Genomic DNA, 26,321 nt, shown 5'->3' on the forward strand with positions numbered 1-26,321 from the left:
CAGGGCTGGCCCTCCACGTTGGGGGCCGTGGGGGGTCCCCAATCCCCCCACGATCCCCGCATCCTGCAGGAGCTGGCATTGCTTTTCCACATGGGGAGCAGCTAACATGCTGCTCCCCATGTCGAAAAGCAATCTGCTCTCCTATTTGGAAGAAAGAGCAGATTTAGGAAAGCAGTTTGCCCTGTCATTGCAAACGGTAGTGTCCTGGGGGTGGGCACCCCGGGACACTGCAGGAGCCGGTCCTGGCGGGTGGCAATCCCCAGGGCCAACAGAAGGCTCCAGGAGGGGGGCCACGCCGCCCCCCCTCCCACATCAATTTAAAGCACCGGGGGTGGCAGTCCCCGGGGCTGGAGGGGCCTCAGAGCCCCCTAAACTCAAATTAAAGTAGCCCCGAGGGGTGGCCATACCCGGGGCTGGGGGAGCCTGAGAGCCCCCCCACCCTATTTCATTAAGCCCCGGGGGGGTAGCGGTCTCGGGCTGGGGGGGCTCAGACCCCCCCGTACATAATTATGCAAAGCCCCAGGGGGTGGCAGTGCCCGGTGCTGAGGGGCCCCTTTGGCCCCCCCAAGTATCATTTATTCATTGCCCCCGGGGGCTTAAATTTTTATCGGCAGGATGCGCGCATCCTCCCGTTTATTAAAAAAAATATATATTTTTTTTGGCCTTGGGGGTCCTTGTGGGCCCCCCTGAGCAGGTCTAGGGGGTCAGGGTGTTTCTACCCTGCCCCTTCTTGCGTTTTGCGAGGTATTATTTTAGGTTTCTTGTGCGTCGGTTCTACTGAGACACAAGATGGCTGCCACCACTTCCTGGTTTGGAGTGTTGACAGCCAATTAGCATGCAGCTTGTGCTCGTAAGGATACGCATACCCTACGCGCCCATAGATAGATCTATGATTTTACTTTTGATTTTCTCAGAAACTACTGCACGGATTCACACCATTTAACAAAAAGCGTGATCTGTGAACCAAACTCTACCTTTTTGCCAAATTTGGTGTAATTCCGTTCAGCAGTTCGGGCTGTAGCCGCGCTTAAAGGTCCCTATGGAAAATTGCATGGGGAAAACCCGTTTTGGGACCCCCTTTTTTCTTGACCCCCGCTTGACGAATCACCCCGAAACTTTCAGGATAGGAGCGGAGCGGGGGCCATCTTCTTCGAGAATTTCGCGATGATTTGTCAACCGGCACCAAAGTTATTCCAAATAGAATGTTGCGGATTTCCTATGGAAACTGGGTCCTAACTATAATGACCGCCAGTAAGTAATATATATATATATATATATATATATATATATATATATATATATATATATATATATATATATATATTGTGCCTCATGTACAAACATTTGACTCACAGCAGCACAGCAGGCCTTCAAACTGCACTGCCGTATATCAGAAGATATATAAAAGTTTAAGAAAATGTTTCATTTTTTATAATGACCTATGCTTTTAATAATGTTATAGTTTACTAAACAACCCAAAAGCTAAATGTAGATTAGATTTGCATTACTGGAGCAATTGGGCAGTCACCAGCTAGTAGTTGTTGGAGTTACAAATATACCGATGGTATGTTCGTACACCAGGAACAAATGGCATTGGAGATTTTGAAGGAGCTCCAAGTATCAGTCTCAGCGATGACAGTTGATTGTGTCTGGGAAACAGAATATTAACTTTTCAGTTTGGCCTTCATCTGGTCTACACCTCAAAAAAAGTCCTAATATCATCTATGACTCTTCATATTGACTGGCTATTGATGAAGCAAAAAAATACATGTCAAGTGATGACTTAGACAGGTGGAAGCTTTAGCTCTTCTTGTACATGGCATCCAAAGAGCATTATGACATTTATGACGATTTCTTGGCAAAGTAATTTTTCAGGCTGCCCAACATGTTGTTTATATTATTTTAGAGTGAAACAGCTTTCAAAAGAAAAAACAACCAACAGATCTAAATATTTCAAATATCACTTTTCCTCTTAAACTGGCCACTTTGTAAAAATAAAATGTGGCTTAAGATACAATATTTTATTTTTAATAAAATGTTGATGTTTGCTGAATATTGGGCTTGGATTTCAATGTTCAGTTCAATTAAGATCCCCGATATTCATTTATTAACATACCACCTACTCCATTCTCTAAGATTCTTTAAATGTCCCACTGTCACAATCTCACACTTAGTGCCAGGCAAAACTATTTATGCAAAATAGAAGAAATATACTTGCTTTTTAATTTTGACTGCTGAACAAAACTGGGCTAACAAACTACCGAATTTTCTCTGAAAATCTGACAAACGATTAGATATTATAGTTTAGGAATTTTGGGTTCCATCTGGAAAGCAAAAACAGACTTCGGTTTGCTAGGTAGTAAGACATGAACTGCCCCAACCAGTTAGTTCTCTGTTCAATGTCTTTTCTTCTTCTCTGGTAAGAGGAAGGTCATTTTAATAAATTGTGTTGCAATTTTATTTTGGATTCCTTGGAAAAAATAAAAACACACAACTCTTTTCTCAATATATATCAATTATATTCATGAAGTGCTTCCCGATGACGAATACTTGCGGACGTTATGCATAGCTCAATTTGGCAATCCCTTTTTCCAGTATTCTATTTTAAACGTTTGTTAAAAAATAAATTATTCGAAATAGAAAACGTAACACCAATCTATATCATCCCTCGTACCTTGAGATTTGTCCAACTCTAACAAAGAACAATTTACTACATAATAACAAAATAAATCAACCAAGAAACAAATCTGTTCACATTGTTTTAATCACAATGTGAAATGTATATAACAAATATATAATTTTGTCACAGAACGTGAACACGATTTTACAGTGCCCCAGGTATAGTAAGGAAACAAGGGAAGGGGGAGTGATCCTGTGAGGAGGAAGTGGAGGGAAGGAGGAAGAAATTCTCAAGTGACAGTATTAATCAAAATATGTACATCATTTATCCTCACTACACAGTGTGTGTAGAGATAGGGACCACAAGGTTCAAATAGTTATTTCCACAGAACAACATACTCCACAGAGTTCAGAAAATGAAAACAATGGGGCGTGGAGTTGGTAATGCGAATAGCTGTCGACGTTTCGACCCCCTAGTATGCAGGTAGAGTTGCTATCCTTGCTGTGGGGTCTTCATCAGGACAGGGGTGGGGACACCTATTTAATATAAATGTAAAAATTAGTGTAGGAAGACGAATCCCTATGTTATTCCATTGGAAAGCACATCGGTATTAATATCAAGTGGTGGAGGGGAAAAGTCATTGCTGTGCCAAAGAATTAGCGTGAATTAAACTGGTACGCCATATGGAAAATGTGCGCAAGAATAATTGGCAATTTAATCAGGAGCGCATGAGGGAAAATGGAATAGCGCTCAGTGAACAGATTAATCTGAAGGTTTTTACGAAAGAAGGAAAAGCAGCCAGTCCGGGTGGGAAGGCGGCAGACAGACATCTCAGCGTGAGAATAATTGGCAATTTAAACAGGAGCGCATGACGGACAGTGGAATAGCGCTCGGTGAACAGAATGAATCTGAAGATTTGTACGAAAGAAGGAAAAGCAGCCAGTCCGGGTGGGAAGGCAGCAAACAGACATCTCAATGCCCACTGAAGGGTAATCAATATGGGCAAGTACGAGCAATATCCAGATATGGCAGATTAATTAAAACTTACTACAAAGTGGTATTCAAAAAGACCGTTGTGCAGTCTATTGGCGCGGTCCACATAAATCGTCAATGGTGATGATACTGTTAATATGCAAACAAGGCCAACAGTTAGACCTAGTTGAAGGTAGGCCAATAAGTTAAAAAATCTAACCTAATCAGGAGGGTGAACTTACCACAAGTTGGTATAAGGACGACCCCGGGTTAATCAATTAACATGGTCCAAAGTATCGTCAAATGAAGCGGAACTGCAGAGAGTATAAATAATTGAGGGGAACCATTACCACAACGGGCTGGATAAATCATAACAGTCCGAGTGAGACAGGGATTGCACTCACCTAGAAGACTGAAAAACGCGATCAAACGTGGGATCGTGTGGCGGTCTGGTCAAGTCAGACAAGGGCTCCGTGATTATTCTTAGGAGAAAGGGCGAAAAGCTGTTGAAAACCGCCCGTGTCGGGGTAATCATTCCAGCAAATACAGGCACGCACAAACAAACACGCTTACCGGTCAAGGAAATGAATCGCGTCCCGCAACGAGCTCAATTCGCAATGGCGAGGCTCAATTCCGGGTTTGGAGATATCTCCATGGCGATGAGGTCACGTGGTGCGGGGCACCCGTGTAAACATAATAGACAGACTAGGGTGCAATGCCGTAGCAGGGTTAATTAGAACGGTCTACTTGGAACCGGGTCTGATGATGAAACGGTGATTTAATAGTGAAAATGTTTAGGAAGAACCCGTCTAAAATAAACATAATGGAATGACATTCTAGACCATGATTTTACAAAGTCAAGGGCCCCGCTGCGTGGGTATCGATACTGAGCATACATCAAGTGATTGCCGCCAGTGCAGGGGCTGTATGAAATCACATAATTCAAACATAGGTGGTTTTAACGCGCTGGACAGACACAGCACTCCGTGCATTCAGTGAAAGACAATTGTTATTATAACCGGCACAGTTGACATCATCTATTACTGCTAATGAACGACAATGGATATAAATAGGTCAATTTGTACCAACATGATAAACATGGAGCAGCGTACCTCTCACATGAGGGTAAAAGCTACAAATCAATATGATCCTAGAGACATATATTGGATAAATAATTTTAGTGCCCAAATTGTTGATAAATTAAATGATAAGTTAGTGCTGCCATCATAGGCGTGGGACATGGCGTACCTCTCACAAGAGGGTAAAGGCCATCCAATGTCCTACTCCAAGTTGAAAGTCACAAAAACAGGATGGTGGCGTGCCTCTAAACAAAAGGGTAAAGGCCACATAGGAATTATATGTCTACCAGCATTATAACAACCACATGACATTGGATCAGGTAGAGGATAAGGTTGCCAATTGAGAGAAAGAGCTATCTTGCTCATTGAGCCCATTCTCAATGGAATCAAACTTTAACATCCATTTCAGCTCTCTCGTATTTAAGATAGTGGCGATATTGCCACCCCGGGGTCCTAAGGTGGCTCTTTCAAGGATTACCCATCTCAAACTCTCTGGTGTGTGACCGGCTGTGGAAAAATGTTCAACCAAAGGTGCACCTGGTGCTTGGCACCTGACCCTACTCATATGCTTAAGGATCCTAGCCTTAGCTTTCTGCTGTGTCTGACCAACATATATCATTGAACATGGACATAAAATGGCATATATAATGTTTGATGAGTTACAGTTGGTGTGTGTTCTTAACGGAACTTTATGATCACGATAAATGAATTCCTTGGTTTGAATGGCACTGTCGCATGCTTTGCACTGACCACACCTGAAGTGGCCCACAATAGCTGGCAGATTCCAAAGGGTTGCGACCGTGGGATCGTCTCTGGTCTTCAAGAAGGAGCGAACTACATGATCCTTAACACTCCATTATTTCACTGAATCGGAAGAACTCAAACAACGACTCCTGAGTAGGGGATACCCTAAACGACTACTTAAGCGAGCGAGGAAAAGAGCGTGGTTCTATCCTCGTGAGGAGTTGCTCACCCCCAAAACTGACAAGGATGAGCAGCAAGACAGGATTGTATGCGTTACCACCTTTAACACCCAGAGTAACAGAATTAAACGCATTATCAACCGCCACTGGGAATTGATATCAGATGATATTGAGCAATCTAACCCGCCTTTGCATGCATTCAAAAAAGCACGGAGTGTTAAGGATCATGTAGTTCGCTCCTTCTTGAAGACCAGAGACGATCCCACGGTCGCAACCCTTTGGAATCTGCCAGCTATTGTGGGCTACTTCAGGTGTGGTCAGTGCAAAGCATGCGACAGTGCCATTCAAACCAAGGAATTCATTTATCGTGATCATAAAGTTCCGTTAAGAACACACACCAACTGTAACTCATCAAACATTATATACGCCATTATATGTCCATGTTCAGTGATATATGTTGGTCAGACACAGCAGAAAGCTAAGGCTAGGATCCTTCAGCATATGAGTAGGGTCAGGTGCCCAGCACCAGGTGCATTTTGGTTGAACATTTTTCCACAGCCGGTCACACACCAGAGAGTTTGAGATGGGTAATCCTTGAAAGAGCCACCTTAGGACCCCGGGGTGGCAATATCGCCACTATCTTAAATACGAGAGAGCTGAAATGGATGTTAAAGTTTGATTCCATTGAGAATGGGCTCAATGAGCAAGATAGCTCTTTCTCTCAATTGGCAACCTTATCCTCTACCTGATCCAATGTCATGTGGTTGTTATAATGCTGGTAGACATATAATTCCTATGTGGCCTTTACCCTTTTGTTTAGAGGTACGCCACCATCCTGTTTTTGTGACTTTCAACTTGGAGTAGGACATTGGATGGCCTTTACCCTCTTGTGAGAGGTACGCCATGTCCCACGCCTATGATGGCAGCACTAACTTATCATTTAATTTATCAACAATTTGGGCACTAAAATTATTTATCCAATATATGTCTCTAGGATCATATTGATTTGTAGCTTTTACCCTCATGTGAGAGGTACGCTGCTCCATGTTTATCATGTTGGTACAAATTGACCTATTTATATCCATTGCCGTTCATTAGCAGTAATAGATGATGTCAACTGTGCCGGTTATAATAACAATTGTCTTTCACTGAATGCACGGAGTGCTGTGTCTGTCCAGCGCGTTAAAACCAGCCATGTTTGAATTATGTGATTTCATACAGCCCCTGCACTGGCGGCAATCACTTGATGTATGCTCAGTATCGATACCCACACAGCGGGGCCCTTGACTCTGTAAAATCATGGTCTAGAATGTCATTCCATTATGTTTATTTTAGACGGGTTCTTCCTAAACATTTTCACTATTAAATCACCGTTTCATCATCAGACCCGGTTCCAAGTAGACAGTTCTAATTAACCCTGCTACGGCATTGCACCCTAGTCTGTCTATTATGTTTACACGGGTGCCCCGCACCACGTGACCTCATCGCCATGAAGATATCGCCAAACCCGGAATTGAGCCTCGCCATTGCGAATTGAGCTCGTTGCGGGACGCGATTCATTTCCTTGACCGGTAAGCGTGTTTGTTTGTGCGTGCCTGTATTTGCTGGAATGATTACCCCGACACGGGCGGTTTTCAACAGCTTTTCGCCCTTTCTCCTCAGAATAATCACGGAGCCCTTGTCTGACTTGACCAGACCGCCACACGATCCCACGTTTGATCGCGTTTTTCAGTCTTCTAGGTGAGTGCAATCCCTGTCTCACTCGGACTGTTATGATTTATCCAGCCCGTTGTGGTAATGGTTCCCCTCAATTATTTATACTCTCTGCAGTTCCGCTTCATTTGACGATACTTTGGACCATGTTAATTGATTAACCCGGGGTCGTCCTTATACCAACTTGTGGTAAGTTCACCCTCCTGATTAGGTTAGATTTTTTAACTTATTGGCCTACCTTCAACTAGGTCTAACTGTTGGCCTTGTTTGCATATTAACAGTATCATCACCATTGACGATTTATGTGGACCGCGCCAATAGACTGCACAACGGTCTTTTTGAATACCACTTTGTAGTAAGTTTTAATTAATCTGCCATATCTGGATATTGCTCGTACTTGCCCATATTGATTACCCTTCAGTGGGCATTGAGATGTCTGTTTGCTGCCTTCCCACCCGGACTGGCTGCTTTTCCTTCTTTCGTACAAATCTTCAGATTCATTCTGTTCACCGAGCGCTATTCCACTGTCCGTCATGCGCTCCTGTTTAAATTGCCAATTATTCTCACGCTGAGATGTCTGTCTGCCGCCTTCCCACCCGGACTGGCTGCTTTTCCTTCTTTCGTAAAAACCTTCAGATTAATCTGTTCACTGAGCGCTATTCCATTTTCCCTCATGCGCTCCTGATTAAATTGCCAATTATTCTTGCGCACATTTTCCATATGGCGTACCAGTTTAATTCACGCTAATTCTTTGGCACAGCAATGACTTTTCCCCTCCACCACTTGCTATTAATACCGATGTGCTTTCCAATGGAATAACATAGGGATTTGTCTTCCTACACTAATTTTTACATTTATATTAAATAGGTGTCCCCACCCCTGTCCTGATGAAGACCCCACAGCAAGGATAGCAACTCTACCTGCATACTAGGGGGTCGAAACGTCGACAGCTATTCGCATTACCAACTCCACGCCCCATTGTTTTCATTTTCTGAACTCTGTGGAGTATGTTGTTCTGTGGAAATAACTATTTGAACCTTGTGGTCCCTATCTCTACACACACTGTGTAGTGAGGATAAATGATGTACATATTTTGATTAATACTGTCACTTGAGAATTTCTTCCTCCTTCCCTCCACTTCCTCCTCACAGGATCACTCCCCCTTCCCTTGTTTCCTTACTATACCTGGGGCACTGTAAAATCGTGTTCACGTTCTGTGACAAAATTATATATTTGTTATATACATTTCACATTGTGATTAAAACAATGTGAACAGATTTGTTTCTTGGTTGATTTATTTTGTTATTATGTAGTAAATTGTTCTTTGATTACTGGGACCCCTTCCTCTTATCACTTTGATAGCCCAGGTCCCAGTGACACTTTCTGGGTACAACCCTTTGTCTATACCCAACTCTAACAAACACACTATTTTTTTTTAAATTTTAGCCAGTGTTCTGGAGCAAAGGATCCTCAAAAAATGAATATAAAATAAATATGCGTACACATAGGGCCAAAGCATTCGTGCGATTTACCTTTATTTGTAAATTTCCACTTTCACTTCCAAGATTTAGTGTTATTGATGCTACTCCATCTTCATTTGTGCGACTTGGAGTCTTTGTAGATTCACAACTGACCAAAAGGCCACGAACAGGTGATTCGTCTGGGTTGGTCACCACCACCTAAATTATATATAATAAATGGGGAAGAGAATAAAGAAGATGGGAACAATTAGAGCACCATCATGCAATGACATTTTTCACGATTCATTTAAATGTAGTTATCGAGGCTAGTCCCCAACTAAAGAAATCACAGTTCATATTATTTTTCTCTTTTATGTACCTAAAAGAGTGAAAAGAGAATGGGAGAAAATCTGAATTTCCATATTTCGGTACAGCCTTCTTTCCTTTATGTATGTAGAGAAACCAAATACAATGTCATCAATAAATGTTTTAAAAGATGTCTATGGGCCTGAAGTACGACCCTATCAATTTGCAAGTCGCAAGTTGTGTTGTTTTGCAACTCCCAATTTGCGATTTGCACATAGGAATTTGCAACAGTTTCTCAGACACTGTTTGCGATTCCTAATGGGGTCACAAATTGCCTACCTGTAGGAAAGTGGCTCTATATATACTGGACCAAAGTAAGGTACAGTGTATATAGAGTCCCCAGTCTCCAGAGGTTTGGTAGAGGCAAAAGTTAGATATAACCTTACTCTCTAAAGTGGTAGCTTGGTCGAGCAGTAAGGCAGTATCAGAGGACAGTGTAAAGCATTTGTTGTACCCACTAAGTCAGCAAATGGTCTCACACACTCAAGAACTGAACTCTAGGTCAATTGTTTTGTATCAAAAGATATAGTTGTTTTCTTTTAGAAATAACAAGGTATCAAAATATACTTTCTCAGAATGAGTTACTTTAGTTAAATACTTTTCAAATAGGTATTAGACTTTTTGAATGCAATACTTACAGCTTGTTGCAATAGGCAACACAATTGCTAACACAATGTAACATTGAGCTCAATGGGAATTTCCAGTTAAATGCAATTAATTACTTTGTAGATTACTTTTCTAACCACAAGACTGGATCCTAGATTCAGTCCTGGGACATGTCCTGTAAACAGTTAAGTAAAAGTGTTTTGTTTACACTAGTTATTTTTAAGGAATATTATTGTATTTTAAAAGTTGACACTTCAAAACTTTTTCAGTTGAAATTACCAATGTTATCCTATGGAATGAAATTCAATTTGCAGATAAAGTATGTTCAGTTACTTTTGTAATCCAGTACTGGACTCCTAGGTTCAGCACTGGGACATCTATCTAAGATAGGTAAGTAATTAAGTTTTAGTAGTTGGTACGACTTTTAAAGAATATTTGTAGTTTGCAAAAATTGACAGAAGAAATTTCACAGCAGAACAGTCAATGGTTTCCTATGGAAGAAAATTCAGGTTACTGGTAAGTATGGTAAAAATTACTTTTCATGGTTTGTGGTGGGCTAAAAGATGCGCAAAAGGAGGGGTTAGGCCCTAGGGATTAGGGGGTAGGCTGGGCCAAATAGTTAAGCACATAAAGAAGGTGCCTGTCCCTCAAAGTTACTTCAAAGAGTTTTTTTGATGTGAAGAAAGATAAACAAAACTTTATACGTTTATCTTGGCAATTATTTATGCCCTTTATTTAATGCTTATAAATCAGCATTAAATAAAAGGCATAAATAATTGCCAGGGTCTTTGTCCACTTGGGCACAGGCTGGGCTCGGCGGGTGCAGAGTGGGCTGGATTCGCGGTTCCTTGCTGGCACCAGGGGTATCGCTGTTTGAGCAGAACCACTGTTCATGGGAGTCCCAGTCTATAAGAGGAAGGTTCAGGGTGCCCCTAAGTACTAAATGTAGGGGCGTTACAGGTAGGGTGCGGGCAGGGACCAGGTCCCTGTCCTGGGGTGAGTACACCCCCTAACCTGCTCCTCTCCTGTGGGAGGGGGCAGGAGCCTAGCTGTGAGTGGGTAGGGCTCCCCAACCTCAAGATGGCGGTAGCCCGGAGTTGTGCTTCACCTTGCCTCTCCCACCTGAGGGGTGGAGTTGGCACAGGCTGACACACCCCCTTTCCAGAAGTAGGGTTTCCCGCCAGAGTGGGGGTCAGAACTGGTGGGGACCAGTGACTGAGTACAGCAAGTGGCCTGGAGAAGCTCACAAAGGCAGCATGCCTTTGAAACTTCCCCCTGCCTATCCTAGGGGAGGAGACCTAGCACCTCACCCAGGATGTGTATTGTTGCAGGCCCAGGAGAGCGGGGACTCTCCACCCAGGGGTCCAGCAACATGTCTGCTGTGTGCCCAGGCAACCTCCCAGACAATTGTAGGTCAGATTTCAGGGGGCATCTCTAAGATGCCCTCTGTAGTGCCTTTTACATTAAATCCCACACTGGCATCCGTGTGGGTTTAATGTGCTGAGAAGTTTGGTATCAAACTTGTCAGGCTTCAGTGTGGCCATTATGGTGCAGTGGAGTTCGTAATGACAACCGCCCAGCACCATATACTCTTAAATGGCATCAATGCACTTACAGTGCCCAGGAATGGCCCTGGATACTGTAGGGGCACAAAGCTCATGCACCTGTGCCCACATCACTGGCATAGGGCACCCAGCTATAGAGGTGACTAATGTATGCCAGGGCAGTGGATTTGTGGGCATGGCACACAGGGATGTGTGTCATGTCGACTCTTTGTTTAGTTCTGCACCAGGACAATCAGCCTGCAACAGTAGTGTGTGTGTGTCAAGGTGCAGGGCTCCTAAGGGTGGCACAATAAGTGCGGCAGTCCTTAGGGGTCTTCTCTGGTCACAATGCCGTGGGTACCCATGGTGCCATTTACAGGGGCTGACATGTGGCCAGAGATGACAATTGGGTTTTAGCTTCAATACAGTTTTAGGGAAGGAACACAGGCCCTGGGCACCTGATTGGCAGGTGCCCTGGGCGCACTCAGTCAAAGCACATCAGCAGTTCAGCAAAAGGTGGGGGCATACCATGCAAGGAAGATGGCACTTTCTCCCACTGCCTCATTAATATTCTTGAGGCAGTTGTACTTTGAATGAATGATCTATATTGTATGATTACTTAAAATATTTTGCAACACTGATAACATAGAAAAGACACTAAATATAAAATATAAAAGACAATATAAATTGTGCCATTAAATAATGCCATATAAAAGTTTGAGGTGTCGCAGCATTTATCGCCAAGCGAGGTTAGCAGCCACCTGAGATGAGGGCTCAAGAGTGTTTTATGTGGCGAGTACAGGGTGGAACGACACTACACAAAGGCAAGGCTATGGAGTCCGCAGTCATGCAATTTTGTGGCGTGCAAGCATGCATGGAGTTAAGTTGTGCATGCATGAGTATCAAGGTTAATGTGACAGATAGAAGGTGATACTTTGCCCGGGTCAATAAGAGTCTGATATTAGAATCACTGTCTGTATGCTGTGTGAGGTGTTGGTCTATATGGTGCATGGAAGTGCAGAAAGGCCTCTTTAAAGAATTATGCCAGAGATCGATAAGGTGCTGGATGGAGAGTAAGCACCGTATACGGGCCCTAGAGTGGTGCATCCTTGATGCGTGCCAGTGTGCGCCTTGAAAATCGAAGGTGCGGTGCGCATGAGTGAGATCATTGAGGCCAGTTTGTATAGGAAGCTCCTCCAATCGATGTTTCTGCAGCTCTTGGTGAACAGCGGCATGTATTTTGCGGACACTTGTCTCCATTACTTGGGTTGTTTTTAAAATCCTTGCTGCTTCTATGTGGAATTTGCTGATTCGTGCAAGGGCCATTGGTTCTGTAGTGGTAAAAATAAGCGTTAGGACCTTTAGGCATGTTCTCACACAATTTTGCAAAAGCAGAGTTCTTAGATATAGGTGAATTTGTCCCAGCAGCACTGGGCAGCAGCAGATGATGTGCTTGGCTGATTCTGTGTGATATTGACAAAGGTGACATCCCATGTTTCCAGTGGGTTCTGTAGTTCCAAATTGGCAGTGTACGGAGCCTAGTTCTCAGTATGTTCTGTAGGGCTGTCCTACCAAGCACTGCTTTCAGATATAGTTGACTTACTGTAGTTTTATGTGAGTAGGCAAGGTCCTCTGCACCAGGGATGTGCCTGATTTGTTTGAGGTCCTGTAACCTTGAGGTGAATTTGCCCTGTTTCTTTAGCAGGATTTTCAGGCTGGCCATTGTTGAAGGTGTGTCGGTTATAGTCTCTGGGGGCCAGCCCAGTGTCTCATTTGCCTTTGAGAGGTACCCAGCCCAAAGGCTGTTGTTGTACTGAAAAACTGATTGTAATGCTTCCCTAATTGTTTCAGTACGCACCTTGGTCACCCTGTAGTAAAGTTGAATGATGTATTTTTTAAATTCGATGTTCATCATTGAAATGTTGAACTCCAAACGAATCAGTGTGCGCCTAGTTGAGTAGGGAAGATTGAATACCTTTCGGTAGGCCATTAGGTACAGTCGCTCCAGTTTTTCGATGAGTTGACCCAGGAAGACGTGGAGCCGTAGCTCAGTGTGGGAATCAGTTTTGCTTGCATGACGCGTCGGATACCCTCTACAGAATGACTTTCGAGCTTGTGATTTTATTTGCATACCCCATGTGTAACCTTGGCCGCCTTTGCTTCGAGCCCCTTGGCCTGCAAATTTGTTCTCCCGTTGTCAATAAATTTTATTCCCATGTTATTGTATTTGTTGGTAGTGGTGATCCTTAGTGGTCCATGGTACCATTGCAGCAGGTGCTTTTTAGGTTTTTTTGATCGAAGACCAGGACTTTCCTTTTTGTGGCATTGGTGCAGAATTATTTTCCATTTTGTAATGCCTCCAATGCCGCTTTTATACCAATTCTGGTGTGATAAAGTAGCCACATTGTCCACTTATTGAATGATGGGGAGCCTAAGATGATCTAATTTGGGTAGAAAGATGTTGACTTTGAATAGCTCCTCACCCAGATCTGCAGTGTAAAGGTTAACCAAGGTAGGAGCAATCACACAGCCCTGTTTTAGCCCTTTGTTGGTATAGATCTTGGCCGTCACATGAGTCTGCGAGAGCTTGGTGCAAACCCATACGCCCGTGTGGAGAGTCATGATGGCCGCCAAAAGCTTCCTATGTATGCCCCACTTTGCAAGTTCGGCCCAGAGAATGTAGTGGTCAATGCCGTCAAAAGCTGCACTGTAATAAAAAAAATAGGTGGAGATCGGTGTGGAGGCGACCACTGTGGGTTGTGTTGCCGGGTGTGACAGGGAGATAGCATTGTCCAGCTTGGATGAATTGGGCCGGAATCCTGTCTGGTATTGAGGTATAATGTAACTTTTATTTATCCAGGCCTCTAGTTCTTTCAGGAGCACTTTTGCAAACACTTTCCCATTAATGTCCAACAAGGCGATCAGTCTATAGTTCCTTGCTTATGATGCGTCACCCTTTTTGTAGATGGGGTGCAAGATGGAGCCTTTCTATGATTCCCGGACTGTCAATGGGAGAAAGCATTAATTAAGCAGGCTGAGCATATGAGGGGCCCTCGAATTAGAATCACCTGGGTGACAGCTCTCCACATCCATGGGATTATCCAAAGTTTTTTCTGGATCAACATAGAGCTTTGTTGCATGTGCTGCCCATTCGTTGGCAGGTACGGCATTCTCTGTGTGGACTACGCCGTGGAGGCTGCTGCCATATCTCCAAAATTCTGTTTCTATTGGGTGCTATTAGGGCATGAATGTGTTTCCATTTCTCCTCTAATATAATTCCGTTTTTTATGCCATTTTCTAACAGTTTGCATATTTCTTTCTGTCCATGTGCACTTTTTTATCCTATGATGGACTCTGCCTGACCGCACCTCTTTTTCCTCTTGTTGAATTCTCTGTCAGAGAGGGGGTGGGCCCCTTTCGGATGTGTCTTCCTTTATATAGGGATATACTTCCTGCACTCAGAGCATTGACTAGTGAAACCATTGTTTCTGTCCAGCTTGTCTCGATGCCAGTTGTGGATGTAACCTGCTTCCATTGGCTATAGTTGGCCGGCAGGAAAGTCCCCATTTGATTCTTTTTATGATGCTGAGTCGCTGGTTATAGCGAGAATTTGGCCTGCTGAAATATGCACCTTGTGCATTGTTGCGCTTACGTTTGCAAAGATGGATAGAGGATGTTGATCACTCGCTGTGGAGTTGTGCACTCTGTATTCTTCGCACCTTCTCAGCGACACTTCACTGAGAAAGATGTTGTCAAGCATGGAAATGTTTTTGAAGGTGGGTGCAATTTACGACCCCATTAGGAATGGCTAGCACTCCCCAGGGATGGTAGCCTGTTGGGGTCAGCAGACCACCATGTCTGTGACTGCTTTTTAGTACAGCCTGTTTTTCTCAAAGGAAAACAGGATGCATTTAAAAAAGAAAAACGTTTCTGTTTAATTTTTAAGAGTAGGCAGTGGTCCATTAGACCACTGCCTGCTCTTAAAAAATATTTTCGCACACACTCAAGAAGGGGTCTACTTGAAGTAGGTAGGAAGCTGTGGGTGTTTTGCGACCGCAATTGGGGTCGCAAAACAATCATACATTTAAGTGAGATTCGCCATAAGGAAGGGATGCCCTTGGCACAACCCTTCCTAATAGTGAGTCGCAAATCCTATTTTGCGAGTCGGTAATACGATACTGACTCGCAAAATAGGGTTTGTACACGGGGCGGACCGATTTTGTGGTCGCAAACTGGTCGATTTCGCGTTTGCGACCGCAAAATATAGTAGTACACCTGGCCCTACATCTTGTATCTGTAGTGTAAATGTGTAAATCACATTCTCTAGATATATAAAGGTTTATATCCATTGAGTTGTGCGTTTTTTGGCAAAACTGTTACAGTTAGTGCACAATTAGCAAAATGATTAATCTACTGCTTTCTGAAGGTCTTCACCAACAGGTACATTTCTGTTCTAGCTGGCCAATAGACCAATAGAAAGAAAAATATGTTATTCCATGGTTGCTAGTGTTTAGGGCTGTTCAGGCAGAAATGAACCTGCATTTGAACATGTTCTCAAATCTAATTGGCAGCATTAGCAGTGATTTATAACACCATGTCAAGCAAGATTGCAAGTTTACAGCCTCTGTCTTTCAAAAATTATTTATACAGTGTCCCCAAAAGCACTTTATCAATCAATCAATCCATCCATTTCTAGAGTGCAAAGTTGCTCCAGGTAGAGACCCGGTGCTACGAAAAATGGCTTCCACCCTACCTTAATGCAGTCAGACAGCCATGCTGAGAAAGCAATTCTAAACAACCAAGCTTTAAGGGACTTTCTGAACTGACCTTCGACCTTGATCTGCATTGGGAGACAATTCCAGGCATGTGGTGCTAAGCATGAAAAGGACGAACTTCTCCACTTCTTGCATTTGATTTTAGGGCTTCAAGGCAGTCCAGCTCCAGAGGAGCGAATGGTTCTATTGAAACGATAATGGTTTAGTCTTTTTAAGAGAAAAGCGGACCAGAGCCATAAAAAGCTCTATGTGCCAGAACAAGGGTTTTAAATATAATCCCCTTTCTCTAGTTGACAGCCAGTGGAGCTCCTTCAGATAGGTTGAGATCCATGACTGCTTCAGGGTCTTCAATAATAATCAGGCTGCTGCATTCTGTATGACTTGCAGCCTCTTCAGCAGGAATTTACAGAATAATGGCGTAGTCTGAACGAGATGTGCTAAGAGAATGAATCACTCTTCTCTGTGACTAAAAAGTAAGCTGGCACATTTTTCTTTTCAAAGATCTCTTTAGGGCAAAATGTGAACCAACTACCGCAGCAATCTGTGGAGTCATATTCAGCAGATGATCTCTTAATGCCCAGATTACGAGCTATAGTAGTTGGGGAGTGGAGGGGAGAGGCTGTATGCTCCTGCCAACAAACAACCCCCACTGAGCTGAGGGGAGCCAAACAACAACATCTCAGTTTTCTCAGTGTTACATTGAAGGTTGCTGGCCAACTTCCATTCAACAAGCATTAACAATGCCAGTAGGTCTAGCTTTGAAGGAATGTTGTACAGTAATGTGAACTATCACAAGTAAATCGGAATGGATATGTATTTGTGTGGAAAAAAGAACTGTAAAATAATATTGTCATAGGTTAAAAGGCCTTTCTTGTAGGCAATGCACTGGAAGATATTGCAAAAAACACAAAATGATGGACGGAATGTTGCACAATGGCAAAACATTCACCCCCAGACACAGATCTGGGTTTAATCCATCGTTATTTTGCTCACCAAGCTACCCCAGTTCAGACATGGCCATATGAAAATCAGTCTTGACCCTGTGCCTCATGGGAACAGTCTAGCCCGAACTGCCAAGCCATGCCTTTCCTGGACCGGAATCAAGCTTCCTAGGACCGGTTTTTGGCTATCAGCCGTCTTCAGACAGGATAGCTTGACTCCAGTGGCCTAGTGAGCACGGGACCCACGTCTGGGCATACCCTTCCCACATAGGGTGAACAGCAAAACGCACAAAATGATGGACGGAATGTTGCACAATGTCAAAACATTCATCCCCAGTCACAGATCTGGGTTTAATCCATCATCATTTTGCTCACCAAGACACCCCAGTTCAGACATGGCCATATGCAAATCAGTCTTGGCCTTGTGCCTCATGGGAACAGTCCAGCCCGAACTGCCAAGCCATGTCTTTCCTGGACCGGAATCAAGCATCCTAGGACCGGTTTCTGGCTATCAGCCGTCTTCAGACAGGATAGCTTGACTCCAGTGGCCTAGTGAGCAAGGGACCCACGTCTGGGCATACCCTTCCCACATAGGGTGAACAGCAAAACACACAAAATGATGGATGGAATGTTGCACAATGGCAAAACATTCACCCCCAGTCACAGATCTGGGTTTAATCCATCGTTATTTGCTCACCAAGGCACCCCAGCTCAGACATGGCCATATGCAAATCAGTCTTGACCCTGTGCCTCATGGGAACAGTCAAGCCCGAACTGCCAAGCCATGTCTTTCCTGGACCGGAATCAAGCATCCTAGGACCGGTTTCTGACTATCAGCCATCTTCAGCCAGGATAGCTTGACTCCAGTGGCCTAGTGAGCACGGGACCCACGTCTAGGCATACCCTTCCCACATAGGGTGAACAGCAAAACGCACAAAATGATGGACGGAATGTTGCACAATGTCAAAACATTCACCCCCAGTCACAGAACTGGGTTTAATCCATCGTCATTTTGCTCACCAAGACACCCCAGTTCAGACATGGCCATATGCAAATCCGTCTTGACCTTGTGCCTCATGGGAACCGTCCAGCCCGAACTGCCAAGCCATGTCTTTCCTGGACTGGAATCAAGCATCCTAGGACCGGTTTCTGGCAATCAGCCGTCTTCAGACAGGATAGCTTGACTCCAGTGGCCTAGTGAGCACGGGACCCACGTCTGGGCATACCCTTCCCACATAGGGTGAACAGCAAAAGACACAAAATGATGGATGGAATGTTGCACAATGGCAAGACATTCACCCCCAGTCACAGATCTGGGTTTAATCCATCGTTATTTTGCTCACCAAGGCACCCCAGTTCAGACATGGCCATATGCAAATCAGTCTTGACCCTGTGCCTCAAGGGGACAGTCAAGCCCGAACTGCCAAGCCATGTCTTTCCTGGACCGGAATCAAGCATGCTAGGACCGGTTTCTGACTATCAGCTGTCTTCAGCCAGGATAGCTTGACTCCAGTGGCCTAGTGAGCACGGGACCCACGTCTGGGCATACCCTTCCCACATAGGGTGAACAGCAAAACTCACAAAATGATGGACGGAATGTTGCACAATGGCAAACCATTCACCCCCAGTCACAGATCTTCGGTTTAATCCATCGTCATTTTGCTCACCGAGACACCTCAGTTCAGACATGGCCATATGCAAATCAGTCTGGACCCTGTGCCTCATGGGAACAGTCCAGCCCGAACTGCCAAGCCATGTCTTTCCTGGACCGGAATAAAGCATCCTAGGACCAGTTTCTGGCTATCAGCCGTCTTCATCCAGGATAGCTTGACTCCAGTGGCCTAGCGAGCACGGGACCCACATCTGGGCATACCCTTCCCACATAGGGTGAACAGCAAAGCACACAAAATGATGGACGGAATGGTGCACAATTGCAAAATATTCACCCCCAGTCACAGATCTGGGTTTAATCCATCGTTATTTTGCTCACCAAGCTACCCCCGTTCAGACATGGCCATATGCAAATCAGTCTTGACCCTGTGCCTCATGGGAACAGTCCAGCCCGAACTGCCAAGCCATGTCTTTCCTGGACCGGAATCAAGCATCCTAGGACCGGTTTCTGGCTATCAGCCGTCTTCAGCCAGGATAGCTTGACTCCAGTGGCCTAGTGAGCACGGAACCCACGTCTGGGCATACCCTTCCCACATAGGGTGAACAGCAAAACACACAAAATGATGGACGGAATGTTGCACAATGGCAAAACATTCACCCCCAGTCACAGATCTGGGTTTAATCCATTGTTATTTTGCTCACCAAGCCACCCCAATTCAGACATGGCCATATGCAAATTAGTCTTGACCCTGTGCCTCATGGGAACAGTCCAGCCCGAACTGCCAAGCCATGTCTTTCCTGGACCGGAATCAAGCATCCCAGGACCGGCTTCTGGCTATCAGCCGTCTTCAGCCAGGATAGCTTGACTCCAGTGGCCTAGTGAGCATAGGACCCACGTCTGGGCATACCCTTCCCACATAGGGTGAATAGCAAAACACACAAAATGATGGACGGAATGTTGCACAATGGCAAAACCTTCACCCCTAGTCACAGATCTGGGTTTAATCCATCGTTATTTTGCTCACCAAACCACCCTAGTTCCCATGGGGGACAGGGTCAAGACTGATTTGCATATGTCTGGGTTCAAACTGGAATGGCATGGTGAGCAAAAGAATTATGGATTTAAGCCCAGATCTCTGTACTGTGGTGAATGTATGACATTGTTCTGCATTCTGTCCATCACCTGTTAATTTTGCATTTGTCACCCGAGTGGGACGGGTATGCTCAGACGTGAGTCCCGTGCTCTCCATGCCACTGGAATCAAGCTATCCAGGCTGATGAGGGCTGAAAGCCCGAAACCTGTCCTTGGACGCTTGTTTCCAGTCCAGGGAGGACTTGGCTTGGCAGTTCGGGCTGGACTGTTCCCATGGGGCACAGGGTCAAGACTGATTTGCATAGGGCTGGGTTCAAACTGGAATGGCATGGTGAGCAAAAAAACAATGGATTTAGGTCCAGATCTCTGTACTGGGGTGAATGTATGACATTGTTCTGCATTCTGTCCATCGACCTGTTATTTTTGCATTTGTCACCCTGAGTGGGACGGGTATGCTCAGACGTGAGTCCCGTGCTCTCTATGCCACTGGATTCAAGCTATCCAGGCTGATGAGGGCTGAAAGCCCGAAACCAGTCCGTGGACGCTTGTTTCCAGTCCAGGGAGGACTTGGCTTGGCAGTTCGGGTTGGACTGGTCCCATGGGGCACAGGGTTCAGACTGATTTGCATATGGCTGGTTTCAAACTGGAATGGTATGGTGAGCAAAACAACTATGGATTTAGGCCCATATCTCTGTACTGGGGTGAATGTATGACATTGTTCTGCATTCTGTCTATCACCTGTTATTTTTGCATTTGTCACCCAGAGTGGGACGGGTATGCTCAGACGTGAGTCCCGTGCTCTCCATGCCACTGGAATCATGCTATCCAGACTGATGAGGGCTGAAAGCCCGAAACCGGTCCTTGGATGCTTGTTTTCAGTCCAGGGAGGACTTCGCTTGGCAGTTCGGGCTGGACTGTTCCCATGGGGCACAGGGTCAAGACTGATTTGCATTTGGCTGGGTTCAAACTGGAATGGCATGGTGAGCAAAACACTGATAAATTTAGGCCCAGATCTCTGTACTGGGGTGAATGTATGACATTGTTCTGCATTCTGTCCATCACCTGTTATTTCTGGAAGAGATTGCAGCCTTCACCCACCTCTGCTGTGTCATAGACAAGCAGGGTGCACAGACGCAACATTGAGGCAATAACAGGCAAAGCAAGGGATGCCTTCATTCAGCTAAAGAAAATCCACCATTGCAAACCAAGATCAGGCTTTTTAACACCAATATAAAATTGGTCCTTCTGATTGGAGCAGAAACTTGGATGACAAAATACCAACAAGTCCAAACCTTCATAAACACCTATCTGAGGAACATACTCCAAACCTGCTGACCAAACACCATCATCAACAACAACATATGGCATCAGCCTTTCCAATTCCCTCTCCGTGAAGAAATCATGAAATGGCACTGAGGCTGGATAGGCCACACCCTCTGCAAGCCTGCATCAAACATCACCACTCAAGCCCTGACCTGGAACCCTCAAGTAAAAAGAAAAGATGAAGTCCAAGAAACACCTGGCGCCGAGGCCTCAAGGCTAACTGCAAGGAGATGGGTTACATCTGGAGGCGGATTGAAAGAAAAGTCCAGAAATGGGTGGAGTGTCCTGGTTGATAGCAATACAGCAGGAGGGGGAGTAGGCATCAGTAAGTAAGTAAGGTCAGGTGAAAGTTGCACTGTAAACACAGACCTAAAACTCCATGTGGGTTAATGATGGCCCTCCTCCCATCTTTACTGCATCCAGAGAAAAATAACATACATTATCAAGTTATGTAAGACATTTTAATAGCATCATAATGACAAGCTTGTGTGCCTGAAAATTCAAGCTCAGGTAGCTGAATAAATAAACAAAATCATCACAGCTGCTTTGAGGTAAATCAGATTTTTGAGGAAACACACAACCTCTGCCTAATCAGAACATGTACCCAAAGCTCTCAGCATATGGCTGGACCCAAGGCCTCTCTTTAGTGATGTTCCCATAATTGTCTGCCAATAGGTGGGCTGTGAAGCAAAACAATTCTGGAAAGCTTCCTAAGCCTCAGTTGTATCTTTCTCAATAGAAACATACGGCTGCATAATGTAGTCATAAGAGGAAAGTATCTGAGTTCCAAAGGACTCCACTCATGGGGCCAGATGAGACATATAAATAGTGAATAAAGTAGGGCTCAAAGGTGAGCTCTGCAGGACTCCAAATTTGAGTGTTTTTGTAATCAGAGGAATATGAGGTCGATCCACACTATTTGGCTTCTATTATCTGAGAAGGAGAAAAATCCACGCCAATTAAAAGCCTCCAACTCCAAAGTTTTCCAAACGCTAAAAAGGATCTTATGCTGTTTCAGTAAATGGTACATGCAAATAGCATGATAAAGAGAAACATTAAAAGTAAGTAATATTACAAAGTCTGGAGACATTTAGAAAAATAATAGCCTGATAACAATATTTCATATGGGTTTAAGTTAGAATGCCTGCAATGGCAGACGTGAAAGACAAGGCAGGAGACAGTCAAGGTTTTGTGGAGTAAAAGGAGATTGAAATGGTAAGGGGTATAGAGAAAGTATTAGCAGATTAGTACAAAAATATAATGGACATCAGATGGTGTCAGCCAGCCGCAAGGCAGACAGGGGCTACTGGGCCACAGCTGTGGTGATTGAGGTCATTTGTCACTGATATCCTGAGGTTGACCCTACCATGGCTCTGCAATCTGGGCCAATTACATCCTCTCCACAGCTGACTCTCATGACAGTTAGGACAAGAAGCCAGAAGCTTTCCATAGAGGTTGTGTGGAAGGCAAGAACTCAGCAATTGACAGCCAACCAACAGACATAATAATTTAAAGTCCATCCAAGCACTTATGTTTTTAAAAGAAAGTACTTTTATCTGACAGCAAACAAAATAGCACATAGTTCAATAAACATTTCATGAACAATTATGTAATCGAATCTATGATCACCAGTGAGGCACTGCATTCCCTTTGGTGCCATCTCCCACTGTGTTATGTTATGTCTATTTATAAAACAGACTATCACCCACATGGTTATCCTGGCACTAAGCAGGCATGTATGCCTAGCCATGCGTTTGGGAGGATGGTTGATTGAAAAGCCAGGAAGACAGGAGGAGGCTCTCAAGCTTTAGGAGCAGTAAAAGAATGCCAGCCCTCCTGATCTGATTCTGTATATGCATGGGAAGTATGCGAGTAGGAGTCCTGTGGAGAGGATGTGTCTGGGTGGTTGGTGGAAGGAGATGCAACTGTTCTGGTAGATAGGGACTAAGTTGTGTAGTACTTTGAAAGTGTGTGTGTGAGGATTTTTTATTGAGCGTGTTTGTGTATCGATAGCTAGTGTAGCTACCTAAGTTGCGATAAGAGTTCAGATTGAGGATGAGTCTGGCTGCTGAATTCCAGATCGTTTGTTGTCTCATAGTGAGTTGCCTGGTGCTCCCTGTGTAAGATTGTTCCCATAGTCTGCCTTGCTCTGCTCAACCAACGAGAGACTGCGGCTCAGATCCTCCTAGACCTCTCTGCAACCTTTGAGATGGTCTCCCACCACACGCTCATCACAAGGCTGCACAACACAGGCATTCAAGGAGCCACTATAAGGTGGATTGCCTCTTTCGTTACCAGAAGACTGAAAAAGGTCTGCCTTCCCCCCCTTCATCTCTGAACCCAAAGAGTTTACCTGTGGAGTACCTTAAGGGTCCTCGCTCATCCCTACCCTCTTCAACACTTAAATGACATCTCTGACCAGCATCGTCAAAACCCACGCATTCAACATCAGTTCCTACGCTGATGACACACAACTCATCTTTTCCTTCTATAAAGACTCCACCAACACCAAGGCCAACTACTACAATTGCATGAGAGCTGTTCCCAACTGGATGAAGGACAAATGACTGAAGCTCAACATGGACCAGTCAGAGGCACTCATCTTTGGAAACAAAAACTCCCCATGGGACGAACCCTGGTGGCCCTCAGAACTCAGACCTACTCCTACCTCTACTGACTGGGCTATGAATCTAAGCATAATTCTGGACAACAAGCTAACCATGATGACTCAGGTCAACTGTGTCTCCTCCTTCTACTTCTTCATCCTCCGCATGCTTTGTTAGATATTCAAATGGCTACCCCAAAGCTCAAAATGCACCATCACCCAGGCCCTCATCCCCAGCGACCAGACAAAGGTAATGCTCTCTACGCACGGATTGCAGCTCACTTTTGATGACTACAGGCCACAAATCGCCGCACTAAAGAAGAAAAAAGGTACACCCACTTGACCTGAAATTCTTCTACTACACTAACTAAGTGCTAATGGTTCTGTTCCATTTGTAGTAAAATATTACATCTACATAATTTCTCATAAGATCAGATTTATTGTCTTTTTTTCCTAAATATCTCATATTCATATTTATTGATAGGCAAACAGTGTACAATATTTGAACAGTCTACAAATACATTATTACAATTTTTTCTATACATTGTGACATGGCTGTTATACCAGAGATAAGATTGCTTTCATTCCTATAAAAACAAAGTATTACTATAACAAAAGAACTACCCTCATCACCAATCCTCTCACTCCAACATACATTTAGACTCAAACACTAGCATACTAAACAAGCATACTAATGTCCCAGCAAGCTACACATCCATAAGAGCGAGCAACAACAGAGATACAGGTTGAATTATTATCTGCTGTAGTGTTGTGGGCTGGGATCTGTTCTCCAACAAACGGTCAGCAGACCTTTCAATGTGGGCATATGATACCAACAACCACCTTCTTTAGGATCACAAAATTTTAGTATAATAGCTTCCAAAGGTAGATATAGAGGGAAGAATTCCATCTGGTATTTGACTTTTATGTGATACAGGATTGTAGCAACAGGGTAATTTTAGTCTATTTTTAGACTGGTGGTGACTATAATTTACTACCATTTCAGTCCTAATTCCATTTGCGTTCATTTATAGGGCTTAACTATGTGCTTTGACAGTGTTTAGTGCCTTTTTCCGTTTTCTCTGGCCTACAGGCCCGAAAGCTAGAGAGAAGCCATTTTGTATCCCTGCCTCGGACAACCGAGGCGCTTGCAGGGTAAAGGTAATGTTTAGAATTCATCCTGTTGTTCGCTAGAGAGGAACCGGTCAACACTGGCCCTTATCGAAGTTGTCTTCCCGGCTCTGGACGCAATACGCAGGTGGCCACTGCGGAAGGCGGAGGGAGCCGGGACTGGTACAGGAATTCGGTGGGAGTCGGCCTGATGCCGGAATTTTCCATAGAGAAAGTGAGCTCTATATTATCAAGGAGCGAGTAGAGTAGAGAGAGAGAGCAACATGTGGAGAAGACCAAAGAAGTTGGTCTAAAGGCTGGTGCATAGAGATTTATACCATCAGCTAATCGAAATCCTGAAGTGAAGAAGGAGAGTGAGTGAAAGTTATGTAGTGACATCATACAGGAGTGGCAGAGACCAAGACCAGAAGAGGGTTCGAGTGTTCTGGAACCATGGCCGCGTAGACGAGGCATAGCGGTGCAGACGTGTAATCGTGAGCCATAGAGGGAGAGCAGAGTCCCAAGCGCATAGAAGAGAACAAGAGAGAGAGGGATCAGCTCTGCTGCTGAGATGGAAAGAGACACGTCTAAGGTGAGGCGTTCTGAGCTTACTGTAGAATGCATTTAACTATTCATCTTTATTCCCCTTTTTAGGTTATAGGTAGCGACTAACTTAATTCATTTGCCTTTTGCTCATTCTGTCATGTTTGATTATAGAATAAAGATTTAATAATCAATATCTTTGAATGTTGTCTTCATGAATGAGATTAACCTTTCCTTTTAACCAGATGCTGACATACAGAAGGATGGGATATGCCCTTCTGCAAAGGTAACTGTTGATTGGGGGAGAGTGTGAACTTCATTTGGGAAATAACTCTCGAAGGTATATCCCTATTAGTTATTCCTATTAGTGTAGATCGTCGGGTGACGTTAAAGATATCGTCGGGTGACGTTAAAGAGATTGTCGGGTGACGTTAAAGAGATCGTCGGGTGACGTTGAAGAGATCGTCGGGTGACGTTAAAGATGCAGACCTAACGGGACTATAAAGATAGAAACAGTCCTACGGGACTATAAATATAGAAAATATCATCGGGAGACGTTAAAGAATATAAAAAGAGGTAAGTATAGGATAAGATATGGAATCCATTAGGTGTTAGTGGTATGTTCGATTATACAGGCATGTAAATAGCTCCTTTTTCACTTTCTCAGGTGAGTATTCTAGATGTCTTGTAAATAGTGGCCTGAGAAGAGTGCCGTTACGTGACGATTGGGTTAGCCACGGATGGTGAGCTGCCTGTTCTGAGAATCCGGTCGTTACACTTGGCGTCACAAACCTTTTTCGATTGAAGGGTGCGAGTATTCCTTCGTGATTCTGTCTGAGAGTCCGTTGGTCCTCGCCGTGAAAGGTTTTTGAATATCTGTTTTGTTGATTGTATATTTCTTGTTTCTTGTTGTGTGTCTCTTGAGATTGCACAATGTTTTTGAAAAGAACGAAATCGACCTTTCAATTGCCTTTGGAAATTCCGGGTTGGGGGTCGACTGCTTATGAAGCGCTTGCTCATGAATGGGCTAATTCTAC

The 26,321-nt window shown here is 44.2% G+C and overlaps 1 protein-coding gene across 3 annotated transcripts in view; it reads right to left on the bottom strand.

The window, feature by feature from the left end:
• LOC147748145 (complement C3-like) overlaps positions 1 to 26,321 on the bottom strand; it is a 1,551,795-nt gene that overhangs the window by 1,240,500 nt on the left and 284,974 nt on the right. For all 3 annotated transcript variants that reach the window (XM_086959014.1, XM_086959019.1, XM_086959009.1), the window contains exon 11: positions 8,840 to 8,986. In XM_086959014.1, coding sequence (XP_086815140.1) covers positions 8,840 to 8,986 — 147 coding nt within the window. The remainder of the gene's footprint in view (positions 1 to 8,839; positions 8,987 to 26,321) is intronic.

This window comes from Lissotriton vulgaris, chromosome 1_1 (genome assembly GCF_964263255.1).
Source record: "Lissotriton vulgaris chromosome 1_1, aLisVul1.2, whole genome shotgun sequence".
NCBI classification, from domain to species: domain Eukaryota; kingdom Metazoa; phylum Chordata; class Amphibia; order Caudata; family Salamandridae; genus Lissotriton; species Lissotriton vulgaris.